General features: G+C 39.1%; 1 protein-coding gene across 1 annotated transcript; it reads right to left on the reverse strand.

The window, feature by feature from the left end:
- Positions 1 to 10,944: 10,944 nt before the first annotated feature.
- NLRP10 (NLR family pyrin domain containing 10) lies at positions 10,945 to 14,906 on the reverse strand. Its single transcript, XM_003920379.4, has 2 exons — positions 14,624 to 14,906; positions 10,945 to 13,058 (listed from the first exon to the last, which is right to left on the reverse strand). The coding sequence occupies exons 1-2, from the start codon at positions 14,904 to 14,906 to the stop codon at positions 11,503 to 11,505; spliced, it is 1,839 nt and encodes a 612-aa protein (XP_003920428.3). The 3' UTR covers positions 10,945 to 11,502.
- Positions 14,907 to 16,650: the final 1,744 nt, after the last annotated feature.

The following is a 16,650-nucleotide window of genomic DNA, read 5'->3' on the forward strand; positions in this document are numbered from 1 at the left end:
TAGAAAACAAATATATGACAAGAATTTCAGCAAGAAAAAAAAAGCCGTAGGACTTAGAATGATGCAGATTTCACATATATAAGCTCCAGCATTGGTGAGACTTCACAATAGGGAAATTAATGGTCACAATAGGGACCATTAATTTCATTATAGCCACAAAAGTGAAAATTAAGTTGTGTCCCCAAAATCCAACACAGAAAGACAAAGAGAAATTATGAGAAAAAAAATGCAAGACTTAAAGATTAGATCTTAGAAGACTCAACAACTACATGCAATTTTACCAAGAAATTCTAACTCATTGGAACATGAAGTGTTTTTGTTTCTTCCAATAACTATTACCAATTCGATCATGAAAAAAACATTTTCCCATTACATAGTATCTCTCTTTATGACATCTTGGGCAGACTTATGTATGTTTTCAGCTAGTTAGTTGTTAGACTAGTTTCATTTTACTATTAAGAATTTAATCTCTTTTAAAATCCAACCTTATACCTTATTCAAATTCTTCTTCTTCCCCACCTCCAAATACATAAAGGGACAGCGGATGCAAGTTGGGGCAGTGGAAGCAGAGTGTGTCCCCTAAATACTTATCTTGCCATCTTTTAGCAAAGATGTGGAACAATAGGAACTCTCACACATTTCTTTTTTAATTTTAATTTTAGATTCAGGGGAAATGTGTGCAAGTTTGTTATGAGTATATTGTGTGATGCTGAAGTTTTGGCTTCTGTTGATCCTGTCACCCAGATAGTGAGCATAGTACCCAAGAGGAAGTTTTTCAGCCCTTACCCCCTTCTCTCCTTTCCCCTTTTTGGAATCCCAGTGTCTATGGTTCCCATCTTTGTGTCTGCGTGCACCCAGGGTTTAACTCCCACTTATAAGTGAGAATATGCAATATTTGGTTTTCTGTTTCTGCATTAATTTGCTTAGGATAATGGCCTCTAGCTGCATTCATGCTACTGCCAAAGACATGATTTTATTCTTTTCATGGCTGTGTAGTATTCCATGGTGTATATGTGTCACATTTTCTTTATCAATGCACCATCGATGGGTACCTAGTTTGTTTCCATGTCTTTGCTATTGGAATAATGCTTCAATACACACATGAGTGCAGGTGTCTTTTCAGTAGAACAATTTATTTTCCATTGGGTACATATCCAGAAATGAGATTGTTGGGTGGAATGGTAGTTCATTTTTATTTCTTTGAGATTTCTATAAACTGCTTTCTACTGGGGCTGAACCAATTTACATTCCCACCAACATATATAAGTGATCCCTTTTCACCACAGCCTTGCCAGCATCTGTTGTGTTTTAACTTTTTAGTAATAGCCGTTCTGACTGGTATGAGATGATACCTCATTGTGGTTTTGATTTGCATTTCTCTGATGATTAGTGATATTGAGCATTTATTTTTCATGTTGGTCGGCCACTTGTCTCATACATTTCTGATGGCAGTGCAAATTATTACATTCACTTTGGACATATATTTGGCAGTGTCATCTAAAGACGAATGTCACGTGCCCTATGATTCAGCAGTTTCATTCCTGCATATATCCAACAAATTCATACATATATATACCAACAGACACACACAAGAAAGTTCATAGCATTATAATTAAGAGCCAAAAACTGGAAATAATTCAAATGTTCACCAACAATAAAATGGACAGATTGTGGTTTAGTGATATGACAGAACATTATACTACAAAGAAAATTAATGAATCACTGCAATAATAGGAGTAAATCTCAAAAACATAGTGGAGAGTAGAGAAAGCAAACTTGAAAGAATATGTATTATATATTCCCACTTATATAAAGTTTAAAAAACAGACAAAAGTCATTTATGAGATTAGAATCCAGATAGTGGTGACCTTTGGGAGGAGAAAAAGCAGTGACTGGTAGAGGGCATAAGAAGGGTTCCGGAATTCCAATGTGTTCTGTTTCTTGATCTCAGTAATGGTGACACCAGCAATACATACTTTGTGAAAGTCATCACACTGCTCACTCATGATTTCTACACTTTGCCAATGAATATCACACTTGAAAAAAAATTATGTGGGTGGAATTCCTTACAAAGAAAATTATAATTAATTTCTTCTAAATGTAGAAGGAATGAGGAAAATAGAAAAATCACCATTCTAGATAAATAATAATTGCTGTAAACAAGACCCACCAATAGATGGCGAAGTTAATGGGAGAAATTTTAAGGAAAATCAGGGCATTTGCATAGTCTCAGAGTATCTCCCCCAAAATATATATTAATTACAAAAGGAAAATAGTAACTTCACAATGGAGAAGCCCTGGCAGACCCCACTTTAACAAAGTGATCAAAGTTAACGTTTCCAATAAGAGCACATATCAACATTGTGTACCTCCTAATGTGATGCACTAAGAAGGACACGTCACCTCTGTAGCATTTTTCTCAAAAATGCGTCACTTCAAAGCATCAGACAAATCAAAATTTAGGAGCATTTTGCAGTTTACCTGATGAGTACTTTTCAAAGGAGACAAGGTCAGGTAGGGAGACAAGGAAAGATAAAGGGAATGCCTGTCACAGATTGGAGACTAAGGAGACATGACAGTTAAATGCACAGTAGGAGCCTGGATTAGAGTCTGGAACATAAAAGGAACATTCATGTAAAACTGGTGAAATCCAAATAATGTCTGTAGTTAAGCTAATAGCAGTAAATCGGTGCCAATGCATAGTTTTAATAATTGTACTATGTTTATGTATGATGTTAACATAAGTAGAATCTGGGTGAAGCATATACAGGAACAGGAACTTCTTTATAGTTTTTTGTTTTTGTTTTTTAAAGATAGGATCTCACTATGTTGTCCAGGTTGGACTCAAATACTTGGGCTCAAGAGATCCTCTCACCTCAGCCTCCTGGTAGCTAGGACTACATGCATGTGACATTGTACCAGGATCTGTCTGTGGTATTTTTGAAACTTTTCTGTGAGTCTGCAATAATTTTAAATTAAAAATAATTATAATACAAATATACTTAACACTACTGAACTGTACACTTAAGTGATTAAGATTATAAATTTTGTGTTTATACCATAATTTAAATTGTTTACATTATTAAAATATATGTACTTTATTATGTATTATATATTACTTTATATAACTGCCACCACAAGGCACAAGTAAAAATACATTGCAGTCTGAGGAAGGGTAAAAGAAAAACTATCTTCTATCCCCTGGAATAGGGGCAGGAAAAAGTTCTGGGCCCAGGATCACATACCAATACCATTAGATATCTCCTATTCTTAGGGCAGGGTCAAGGTGACCCCTACTCCTGAGACTCAGGGTCATAGCATCTGCCTAAGACTAATAATGCATAAGAATGACCAAAAAAGCCCCTTTTCCCACCCCTAATCAGTCTAGGAAACACCAAGTAATAAGCAAAAGAAATCCATTGCTAGGAGAGAAGTAGAATCACTGAAAAGGCCATACTCCTGAGACTAAAGTCATAGCACTCACCTAAGATTAAGAATTGTTAAAGACAAAAAAGAAAACCCCTTTTTCTTCTCACACTTTAATGAGCCTATGAATCACCAGAGGATCTTTCAAAAATGAAGAATCAAATTCAGTAGGTCTGGAGTGGGCCTTGAGAGTCTGCATTTTTAGCAAGCCCCCAGATGACGCCAGTGTGGCTGGTCCACAAACCACATACTGAGTAGCAAACTTCTAAAGAACTTTACCGTTGACCAAGAGAATCCCTGCTGGTTTGAATGACCCCTAGCCCTTCCTCCAAAAAACTTTTTGCAAAGAAAGGTACAGAAAGAATGTAACTTGTTCAAATGTGAGATATAATCAAAAGAGAATCAGCATGATATTGAAGCAGAGACTATAAGAAAAAAAAGTCTCAGGGAGGAAATAGCCTATTAAGAATAGTGACTATAAAAATGTTGCTATGAAGCCAATAAAAATTGTGGCCAAAAAAGAAAAGCCAATACTTTTAAATGCTTTTGAAAAAATTGCTCCTCTAAAACAAGTGTATAAAGCATAAATATAAGCATTGAGAAAATATATAGTTTAAAAAATGAAAGTTATAAAATACTAGCTACCAGAGTTCAGAAAAGATACAGAATAATAAATGAATCATTACTACAATGGTGTCCCTATCAGAATCATTAAAGAGGAGAACATAGTTTTTTTAGAAGTAATTATGAAGTTATCATTTACACAATTGTTAATGTACACAAATACAGGGGTGATACAAATGCAAAGCTCATAGACCGGTCACAATGCACAGGTTGACATAGCTGTCTTACCTACATTTCCTGCACACTCCTCCCTTTCATGGTTTTAATAGGGACACCATTTTAGTAATGACTCCTGTTTGCCAAAACATAGCGACTATTTGTCTATTTGAAATAAAATCAAGAAAAATAAAACAGAAAATAAAAGGTTTAAATGACTATGGAAAAGTTATAGACTTGGAAAGCACACCAAGAAAATCCAATGTATATAACTGATCTCTTTGAAGAAGAAATACAAAATTATATATGTATGCATACATTTAGGTTTTGAAGACAGGCTCTTGCTATGTTGCCCAGGCTGTCCTCCAACTCCTAAACTCAGGTAATCCTCCCACTTCAGCCTCCAGAGTGCTGAAATTACAGGCATATAATGCCACCACACCCAGCAAAATTATTTTTTAAAATTCAAGAAGGCCGAACGCGGTAGCTCATGCTTGTAATCCCAGCACTTTGGGAGGCTGAGGCGAGTGAATCACCTGAGCTCAGGAGTTCAAGACCAGCCTGAACAACATGATGAAACCCTGTCTCTACTAAGAAATATAAAAATTAGCTGGATGTGGTGGCAGGCGCCTGTAATTCCAGCTACTCAGGAGGCTGAAGCAGGAGAATTGTTTGAACCCAGGAGGCAAAGATTGCAGTGAGATGAGATTATAAGTCTAGAATCTACAGATAAACAAAATTTGTACCAAAAATTAAGTTAAAGGTACAGTGATTAGAAAACAAGAAACTAAGCTGTCATTATTTGCAGACAGCATAATATGTCAGTATAAGATCCAAAAAGTCTGCTCTTAAACTATTAAAAAATAAGTAAATTTGGGAAAGTCACAGTATACAAGATCAATGTACAGAAAATTATATTAAATTGATAAAAAGCTAATTGTAAAAACAATTAGAAAATAAAAAGTTATGAATAGCGCTTAGCATTGTATTAAATACCATAAAAAGATATGAACTACAAAATATTGCTGTGAGACATCAAATGTATATAAAAAGTAGAGCTATATGCAATCAATGTGCATGGATTAGAAGGATCAATATTACAAAATTGTCAAGCCCCCTAAATTTGACCTATAGATTGCATGCAATTTTAGTCAAAATTTTAAAATTCTAATGTTTTTCTTAGAATTGACAGATTGCTTCTAAAATTTACGTGTAGATGCAAAGGACCTAAAATAGCCACAAAAATCCAGAAGAAAAGTAGTTGTTCTTCCACTACCAGGTGACAACACGTATTACAAAGCTGCTATAATAAAACTGCATGGTACTTGCCATGAGAATATACAAATAAATCAATGGAAAAGAATAGAGAGATCAGAACAGACTTATGTACACTTGATTTATGATGAAGATGATACTGCAGAACTGTGGAGAAAGGTTAATCTCTTGAATAAATAGTATTAGATCACCTGATTATCATTACTGATAAAAAATAAAACTTTATCCATCTCATACCATACACAAAAATTAATTTCTAGTGGTTTATAAGACTAAATATATTAAGTAATGTAGAAGATTCTTTTATATTCTTAGAATAGAAAAATGTCTTAAACACAGCATAAAATTATTGATCATAAAAGAAAAAAATGAATACATTAAGAACTCCTTTATATCAAAAGGCATCAAAAGACTGGGAAAAAAAGCCAAAAAAAATTAAACGATATGTCTAACACATATAACTGATGAAGTTATACAACAATATTGTATTATGTGCTTAAAAAATTATAAGAGATTAAATTTTATCTTGTGTTCTTATCACAAAAAAAGAAAGAAAGGACACGGGAAAACTTTTGGAGGTGATTGTGATGTCTATTACCGTGATTGTGTTGATGGTTTCACAGATGTTTGCATATGTACAAATTCATCAAATTTTATACATTAAATTTGCACAATTTATTTTATGTATTCAACTAATTATACCTCAATAAGCTGTTTTAAAAAAAAAAAAAAGCACAGAAAGTTGCTATATACCCTCTCCACCACCACCACCCCCTCACATTTTCCCTTATTAACATCTTGCATTAGTGTGATGTATTTGTGATAATTGATGAACCAATTTTGATACACTATTATTAACTACAAGCCATAGTTTACATTAGGAGTCACTCTTTGCATTGTACAGCTCTATGGGTTTTGAAAACTTATGACTCCGTCATTATAATATCAAACAGAATAGTTTTACTATCCTAAAGTGCCTGTGCCTCCACCTAGTTATCCCTCTCCAACTCTCCTTGAACCCCTGGTAACTACTGATTTTTTTACTGTCTTCACAGTTTTACCTTTTTTATAATATCATGTATTTGGATTTATACAGCATGTAGTCTTTTCAGACTGGCTTCTTTCACTTAGTAGTTGTGTTTAAGGCTCCTCTGTATCTTTTCATGTCTTAATTGCTTATTTCTTTTTATCACTGAGTAATATTCCATTATGTGAATATATCACAGTTTGCTTATCCATCATCTATTGAAGGACATCTTGGTTGCTTCAAAATTTGGACAATTATGAATAAAGCTGTTAGAAATTTTCATATGTAGATTTTTATGTGGACATAAGTTTCCAGCTCACTTGGGTAAATATCTAGGAGCATGATTGTTAGATCTTACATATGGTAAAACTATGTATAGTTTTGTAAGAAACTGCCAAATTGACTTTCAAAGTTGCTGTACCATTTTGCATCCTGACTAGCAATGAATAAAGCTCCCATTACTCCACATCCTAACGAGCATTTAGTGTTGGCAGGATTTGGGATGTTAGCCATTCTAACAGTAGTGTCATGGTATCTTATTGTGGATTTAATTTGCAATTCCCTAATGACATATGAAGTTGAATGTCTTTTCAAATGTTTATTTGCCATCTGTGTATCTTCTTTAATAAGCTGTCTGTTCAGATCTTTTTACTCACTTTTTAAGTAGACTGTTTTCTTATCATTGAGTTTTAAGAGCTATTTGTATATTTTTTTACACAAGTCTTTTTATCAGATATGTGTTTGCAAATATTTTCTCCCAGTCTTTGGCTTATCTTTTCATTCTTTTTACAGTGTCTTTCACAGAGCAGAAGTTTTTTTATTTTAATGAAGCCAACTAGTTAATTTCTTTTTTCATGAATCATGCTTTTGATGTTACCTAAAAAGTCATCACCAAACTCAAGATCACCTAAATTTTCTCCTATATTATCTTCTAGCAGTTTATATTGCTACTTTTGTATTTTACATCTAGATTCATGTTTTGCATGTGAATGTCCAGTTGTTTCAGTATCATTTGTTGAAAAGAGTATACTTTTTCCATATTAAATTGCTTTTGCTCCTTTGTCTAAGATCAATTGACTGTATTTGTGTAAGTTTATTTCTGGTTCTCTATTCTCTTCCAGTGATTTCTCCATTATTTTAGCAATACCACTGTCTTACTGTAGCTTTATAGTAGGAAGAAGCTGTATAGCAGCGGTCCTCCAACTTCATTCTTCTTCAAAATTTTATTAGCGATTATGAGTCTTTTGCCTTTCCACATAAGCAGAGTCAGTTTATCAATGTCCACAAGTTATTTGCTGGGCTCTCGACTGGAATTGCATTGAATCTATAGATCAAGTTGGGAAAAACTGACATCTTTAACAATATTGAGTCTTCCTATGCATGAACATGGAAAATCTTCCCATTCACTTACAGCTTCTTTGATTTCTTTCCTCAGAGTGTCATCATTTTCCTCATAGAGATCTTGTACATATTTAATTAGGTTTATATGTAAGTATTTTTTTGGTACTAACGTAAATGTCGTTGTGTTCATTGCTGGTATATAAGAAAGCAATAGAATTTTGCATATTAGCCTTGTATCCTTCAACCTTACTATAATTACTTACTAGTTCCAGAGGGTTTTTTAAATCAATTCTTTGACATTTTCTACATAGACAATTTTGTCATCTGTGAGCAAAGACAGGTTATTTCTTCCCTCCCAATCCCTATATCTATTTCCTTTTCTTCTTCTTTTAACTTTAAGTTCAGGGGCATATGTGCAGGTTTGTTACATAGGTAAACTTGTGTCAAGGGGTTTGTTGTACAGATTATTTCATCAGCCAGGTATTGAAGCTACTACCCATTAGTTATTTTTCCTGATGCTCCCACCCTTCAGCCTTTGATAGGCCCCAGTGTGTGTTGTTCCCCTCTATGTGTCCATGTGTTCTCATCATTTAACTCCCACTTATAAATGAGAACATGTGGTATTTGGTTACCTGTTCCTGCATTAATTTGCTAAGGATAATGGCCTCCAGCTCTATTCATGTTCCTGCAAAGGACATGATCTCATTCTTTTTTATGACTGCATTCTTTTCTTCCTTTATTGCATTGCTAGGATGTCCAGCACAAATCTGAATGGGAGTGGTCAGAAAAGGCATCCTTGCCTTGTTCCTGATCTTAGGGAGAAAACATCCACTTTCTCACAATTGAGTATAATTTTAGCCATAAGGCTTTTGTAGAGGTTGTTTATCAAACTGAGGAAGTTCCCCTCTATTCCTAATTTATTGAGGGTTTTTATCATAAATAGACATTGGAAATGTTTTTCTGCATCTATTGATATGATCATATGATTTTACTTCTTTAGTCTGTTTTGATGTGATAAATTACATTAACTTTTAAATGTCGGTCTAGCCTTACATACCTGAAATAAATCCCATTTGGTCATAATATATAATTCTTTTTATACACTGTTGGATTCAATTTACTCATATTTGGTTGAGGATTTTTGCATATATGTTCATAAGAGATATTGTCAACAACATTTTTAAATGAATAAAAAACATAGTCAATTCACTGAAAGGTGTATCTAAATAGCCAATTAAGGTATTTATAAACAACCTCATTATTCATAGGAAAAATGCAAATTAAAACCATGATTAGAGGCCATCACATACCCACAAGAATAACTAAAGTGAAAAGATTGACAGTACTAAGTGTCAGCAAGGATTTGGAATAATGGGAACTCTATTTATTAGAGAAGATTAATACAACCACTTTGAAAAATTGTTTACTTTTATCTTCTGTAGCTGAAAATATATATACACTTTGAACAAGAAATCCCAGTTCTAGGTATATCAACACAAATGAGTATATATGTGCAGAAAAAGACATTTGAAATGATTATAGCAACATTATGTTTAACATATAAAAACTAGATTTTGAGGGAAAGAGGCCAAGACATAATAGAACATTTATGTACATTTTTAAATGAGATAAAACTAAACTGTTTATGTATGTAAATGCTTGCCCAAAACCTGGCACACAACAAGACCTCTAAAATGTGTTAGCTTTTATTATTGTCATTGTTTCTGCTACCCTAGTAGCAGTAAGAGTAGTAGGTCTAATCCTTATAATTTCCCTAAATTATAAATATTACAATTTTCATTTTATAAATTTTTTAAAACTAATGCTTGGAAAAGATAAGTTGGGCAAAGGTATATAGCTAGAAAATGGCAGATCCAATATTTAGATCCAATATTTAGAACCAGGTTTATTAGAACCAGTGTTCCTAATCTTTCTGGTAAACCACTGTGATTCTCACATCAATGATATTTTATGCATATTCAACTGGCAATAATGACTATCAGTAATTTATATTTATTATTCTAGCCCATAAAAGGGTTACATTATTTATTGCATAATTTCGATATGCTTATAACACTAATACAAGTTACTGTGTTACATCTGCTTTTGTTGCCTGTGAAATCCATAGTCAGGCACTATTTTTGTCTGGTGGAGCCTTGGTATGTAATTACAAATTTATCCTTTCCCTCTCCCGATTACCAACACCCATGTATCAAAATCTTTAATCATATAAAGTTACCTTCATTTCAGACTGAGGACAAAGAGATCCCTAAACATTTATACATTCAATAAACCTTTACTACATACTATTGTATGCCAGGATTTTGCACAGGTCTGGACATACCATGATGAATTCAAAATGCATAATCCTTGCCTTTCTTATATGTCTGTATCCCTGTAGCTTTAGGCTGTAAAAACAAATTGTAGAATGTTTCCAGAAGCCCTCTCTGAAATAAGCAGGAAATAGTTTATTGAATAGGAAAGTGTCAAATGTCAGAACCAAATGGTTGGTTATTAACATTAACATAATAATGATAATGATGAGCTATGGAAACTGTACTCTATACTGTAGGAAGTTATAAGCAGCCTCAGGGGAGGGCACTTGAGACCTTGGTGGTACATGGGGCTGTTCCTAAGAACTCATTGCACATTTACCCAGGTCCTATGTTAATGTCATCTGATCCTCTCTAATCTAATTCTCTTTTCTATTCGTTCCTTTGTCCTTCACTCCTTCTAGTACCCATTAGTCTGATTCTCCTCTCTCCATCCTTTTTAACTCTGTCTGTCTTTCCCCATCTTCTTGTCCCTTCATCCCTTAATTTCTCCAACCTTTCAGCACAATTGTCCCTATTTCTCTGCTTCCCATCCCACTGCACCTAACTTCCTCGTCTGGTTCCTCAGTCCCTCTGCCTTTTCCAGTAGAAGCCTCCTTTTGTGTTCGTGCTATATTATCTTTGCCTACAAGAGGACATTTTTGCTTCTCTTTCTGTCCATGACTCAAGCTGTTTTTTGTTTTGTTTTGTTTTGTTTTTGTTTTTGTTTTTGTTTTTGTTTTTGTTTTTTTCAGACGGAGTTTTGCTCTTGTTTCCCAGGCTGGAGTGCAATGGCGCGATCTCGGCTCACCGCAACCTCTGCCTCCTGGGTTCAGGCAAGTCTCCTGCCTCAGCCTCCTGAGTAGCTGGGATTACAGGCACGCGCCACCATGCCCAGCTATTTTTTTGTATTTTTAGTAGAGACGGTGTTTCACCATGTTGACCAGGATGGTCTGGATCTCTTGACCTTGTGATCCACCCACTCGGCCTCCCAAAGTGCTGGGATTACAGGCTTGAGCCACCGCACCCGGCCTCAAGCTGTTTTTTTTTTTTTTTTTTTTTTTTTTTTTTTTTTTTTTTTTTTTTGAGACGGAGTTTCGCTCTTGTTACCCAGGCTGGAGTGCAATGGCACGATCTCGGCTCACCGCAACCTCCGCCTCCTGGGTTCAGGCAATTCTTCTGCCTCAGCCTCCTGAGTAGCTGGGATTACAGGCACGTGCCACCATGCCCAGCTAATTTTTTTGTATTTTTAGTAGAGACGGGGTTTCACCATGTTGACCAGGATGGTCTCGATCTCTCGACCTCGTGATCCACCCACCTCGGCCTCCCAAAGTGCTGGGATTATAGGCTTGAGCCACCGTGGCTGGTTTTAATAGAAAATGGATTCTGGCTCTGGGATTTCTTTTCATTTGAATGTGCTATCTTCAATGATACATTGTTCATCTGAATACCTTTTATCAGATTCTTCGTTTTAGCTTCATACAGGGAGAATTCCAAATCCCAGGTCCTCTTCTGCTTTATAGATTCCAACTGTTCTTTAAAATGCTTCAGATCCTGTGCTATACAGGGAGATATTCTGAAGCAGAACTTGAGCTCCAAGTTGGAGACGCTGTCTTTTTTCGATATGTCCAATAAAAACTGCATAGTGAGGGTCATCTCATCATTTCCTTCCTGCTTTTTTACCTCCAGCAGTCTTTGCACTTCTCTGTGGGACTCTTTCCCCAGCCGGCTTTGGTCCTCTTTCACCAGGAAGGACATGGCATAAAAAAACTCCTGAAAGCTGATGTGGCGGAAGCTATAGAACTTCTTGATGGCAAGTCCCAACTGGTAGTCATTGCTACTCAGGAAAGCGGCAAGCCTGGGGCCATCTAAATTATATTTCCTGAGCTCAGCTTCTTCAAATAGGAACCTCTGGTGCTGTATCCCTTCAGCAGCCAGGGAGCACAGACTCATCAGGACCCTGTGCCGGGAAAACTCAGAGCAGCCCCCATCATCATCAGGCAGCAGGAAGGTGGAGACGTAGGCCATGAATATGTCAGTGCTGTTTCTGGGTGTCTCTAAGACAGCTTCGCCTCTCTCCATCTGCTGCTTCAACCAGGAGCAGACCATCCAGCAAATCCCTGGAACCTGACACGCTTTGTAGAGAATGTCATTTTTTTGTACAATTTCGAAGGCGTGGTCAGCTTGCTTCTCATCTGTGAAATAGGAGCTGAAGTACCTCCCCCTCTCCTCCTCAGAGAAGCCTAGGATATGGACATGGCGTGCTTGTTTCAGCAAGGGTCTCAGATTCCTCAAAGCCGGGGGCCGGGTGGTGATGAGAAGGGAGCATGCGGGGAGTGTACATCTCCTAATTAGAAGGTGCAGGAGGCCCTCCTTGGGACTCGAACCCCTCTTCTTCAACTTTTCTTCAAAGGGCCTCTGCAGCTCATCAAAGCCATCCAGGATGAACAGGAGCCGCTCTGGCTGCCTCAGAATCTCTGCAACAGGGGCTTGATTGTCCCTGCAGCACCAGAAAACGAGTTCCTCCAGTTTGCTCTCCGGCAGCAGGACCACTTCTTTGCAGCTTACATAAAAGACATAATCAAACTGGCCTGGATACAGAGTACCAGCGGCCCAGTCCAACACCATTTTTCTGGAGAGAGTTGTCTTTCCAGTGCCAGCAGATCCCTCTAGCACAACTAAGGATGGTGCCAGGGAGGGCTTTTCCCCCGAGTCAAATAAAGCCTCCACCATGACAGAGTCCAGCTCCTGCTCTGGGGTGATGGGACAGGCGGGTGACTCTTGGCTCTCTGAGCTGGGCTTGGCCACCAGGAGCACCTGGTTGTATCTGCCGTTGACTCCCACTTCCTGCCACTCCTCTAGGCAGAGCACATGTTCTCGGTATATTTCTCTGTAATCTGAGCCAAACAAATGGGATGTTACATGGTAAAATGGGAATGTTAAAAGGCAAAATGGCTACTCCAAACTGACTCTGCTCTTTAGTCTTCTTCTATTCTCTCCAACTTGGATCTCCCTGAGATTATAATACTGGCTTCATGGGAGGGGCCACTGTATGTGTGCATGAGCGTGTATTTGCAGGCGCAGTAGGCACATGTGTATGAGTGCGCAAGGGTGTGTTCTGTGTGTGTGGATATTTGCGCATGAGTGCTAGTATCCACATGCGCCCATGGAATGTGCTCATGGACATTCATGTACTGTTGTGCAGGGAAGGCATGTCAGGGTGCATCTGCAAGTGTGTGTCTGTAAGAATACATGTAAATGCAAAATGCCTGTCTGAGAATGCATGAATGAATGTTCATATGAAATGTCTCCATGTGAAGAGGTGAGGACAGAGAGAGGAGAAAGGAAAGGGAAGCCTGAAAATGAGGAAGTGATAAGAGGCTTGATACACTTTGGATGTTTGTCCCCTCCAAATTTCAGGTTGAAAGTAATCCCCAATGTTGGAGGTGGGGCCCTAGTGGGAGATGTTTTGGTCATGGGGGCAAATCCCTCATGAATGTCTTGGAGTCCTTCCCATAGCAATGAGTGAGTTCTTACTCTATTAGCTACACAAGAGCTGGTTGTTTAACAGCTGGCACATCCTTCCCGTCTTTCTTCGTCCCTCTCTTGCCATGAGACACACCAGCTCTGCCCTCACCTCCTTCCATAACTGAAAGCTTCCTGAAGCCTCACCAGAACCAGATGTTGACACTATGACTCTTGTACCACCTGCCGAACCATGAGCCAAATAAACCTCTTTTCTTTATAAATTACCCAGTTCTCGGGTATTCCTTTATAGCAACACAAAAAGAACTAAGACAAGCCTGTTCTTGGGAAAGGACAAGCCAAATGCTAAAGATAAACCAGCTTCTCAGCAAGTCATAACTCTGGGTCCATGAACCCCTCCCATTTGTGTGTAGCAGAGGAGCTTTCAGGCATGAAAGCAGCCTATGGGAGGGAGCACAGGCACTGAAAGATTCCTCCCTCCCCACAGGCACCCACAAGAAGGACCAGGAGGCCACTGGGCTCCACATCTACCCATTCTGTAGTGTGGTTCCTTGAGAGATCAGGGCACAGAAGACTTGGAAGTGGCCTGAGCTGCATGTCAGGAAACAGCTGGGGACAGGTCTGACCCTACATCCTGATGCCGTTTCTTCCAGTTAGTGGAAATCCCTTCACCAACACCCTCCCAGTCTCTGAGCCCCTTTCTTCAGACTCTCCCCTTCTTTGCCACTGCAACTGGAGGTAGGAGGTGGGGAAGAAAGACTAGTGTTTTTCTTTAGTAAATCCCCAGCTTTGGCTCAAGCCCCCTCCTGACAGTTGTTGGAACCCTCAGGTGGATACCACCAAGGACTCTGGGGCATTGAGGACTAGAGGGCAAGGTGACAGAAGGCATAAGTTACAGGCTGCAGCTCTGGAAATGCCATGGGGCAAGGGGAGTCCCAGTACCATCCTGCCTTCTCCTTCCCCCTTCCACACTCACCATGCAGACAAATGTGGCTGAGCTGGTCCACAAGTTCCAACAGGTTCATGGCCTTCAAGCCCTCAAACACAACTTTCACAGCCTCCTTTTCTCCATACTTTGAAATCAATAATTCTGCCAGGTCCACCGCAATCAGGCCCTCCAACTCCCCTCTGGCCAGTGGAGCCTGGCCCTCAGACCATGTCATATCCCGTAAGTAGAACTTTAACTTCTTGAAATCTTTCTCATCAAGGTCACTCAAGGCCCAGAGCAATGCCTCCCGGGGGTTTCTGGCCATGGCCATGGTGATCTGGGGGAAGGATTGAGTCCACACCAGCAGACCAGTGACCTGGAGAAGGAGGCAAAAGGAGAAGTCCACTGCTGAGAGGCCCGCCCTGCTTTCTGGGACTTGGCAAGCTGCAGAGTGGAGGCCAGGGAGACGAGATATTCCCGCAAAGCTCCAAGAAAGGTGAGCAGACGAGACAGCAGGGGAATTTTCCTAGTCATTCCCCTCTGCCTCTTTGTCAGGTGACATGTGACTATGTTTGCAAATGGGTAGGGAAGTATGTGGGTGTGTTAATCTCTCAATCTCTCACTCTCTCTCCCCCAACCTCTGTCTCTGCCTCTCTCTCTCTCTCTCCCCTCCCTTCCTCTTTCCCTCTCACATATATTCTTTATTAGGCTCTGTATGCCTCCTTAGACAGATGGATGAAGTAGTAAAACTTTAAGTCATTTATTTATTGGACACAGAGTCTCGCTCTGTTGCCCAGGCTGGGGTACAGTGGCACAGTCTCAGCTCACTGCAGAATCCATCTCCTGTGTTCAAACAATTCTGCCTCAGCCTCACAAGCAGCTGGAATTACAGGTGCCTACCACCATGCCCAGCTCATTTTTGTATTTTTTTTTTTTTTTTTTTGAGATGGAGTTTTCGCTCTTGTTACCCAGGCTGGAGTGCAATGGTGCGATCTCGGCTCACTGCAACCTCTGCCTCCTGGGTTCAGGCAATTCTCCTGCCTCAGCCTCCTGAGTAGCTCGGATTACAGGCATGTGCCACCATGCCCAGCTACTTTTTTTTTTTGTATTTTTAGTAGAGATGGGGTTTCACCATGTTGACCAGGATGGTCTCGATCTCTTGACCTCGTGATCCACCCACCTCGGCCTCCCAAAGTGCTGGGATTACAGGTGTGAGCCACCGCGCCTGGCCCATTTTTGTATTTTTAATAGAAATGGGGTTTCACTATGTTGGGCAGGGTAGTCTCAAACTCCTGACCCCCAGATGATCCCTCCACTTTGGCCTCCCAAAGAGCTGGGATTACAGGCATGAGCTACCATGCCTGGCCAAGTTTTAAGTTTTAAAAGTGGATCTCTTGGCTGGGCACCATGGCTCACACCTGTAATCCCAGCACTTTGGGAGTCGGAGGTGGACAGATCACAAGGTCAAGAGATCAAGATCATCCTGGCCAACATGGTGAACCCCATCTCTACTAAAAATTTTTTTAAAAATTAGCTGAGTGTGGTGGTGCATGCCTGTAATTCCAGCTACTCAGGAGGCTGAGGCAGGAGAATCATTTGAACCTGGGAGATGGAGGTTGTAGTGAGCCAGATCTTGCCACTGCGCTCCAGCTTGGCAACAGAGTGAGATTCCATCTCAAGAAAAAAAAAAGTGAGCCTGTCCCTGGCTGCATGAACCTATAGAGAGCTGGAGCACATGTGCTGGAATTGCTGTGGTATGGCAAGAAGGTAAAAAACATCTACACTTTCTACACTCCACCCATTGGCCTCATATGTCAGCCTCCTGGCCTCAGTCACACATGGATTGCAAAGCTAGAAATCTCCTAATTCAGATACAGATACAAGTCCAGATGATGATACGAAGAGGAAACTCCAGCTGTAAGTGCTGACTTTGTGCCAGGTGATCTGCATATCCTTTTTGATCATCTCAGAAATCATCTGGGGTACCACTCCACATGAGAAATTTGGCAGTTAGAGAAAAATGGGTTTTTAGAGTTTTCCAGAGTAGGCCACTGGGCAAAGAGGCAGGATTTTAA

This window comes from Saimiri boliviensis, chromosome 6, assembly GCF_048565385.1.
Source record: "Saimiri boliviensis isolate mSaiBol1 chromosome 6, mSaiBol1.pri, whole genome shotgun sequence".
Classification (NCBI taxonomy): domain Eukaryota; kingdom Metazoa; phylum Chordata; class Mammalia; order Primates; family Cebidae; genus Saimiri; species Saimiri boliviensis.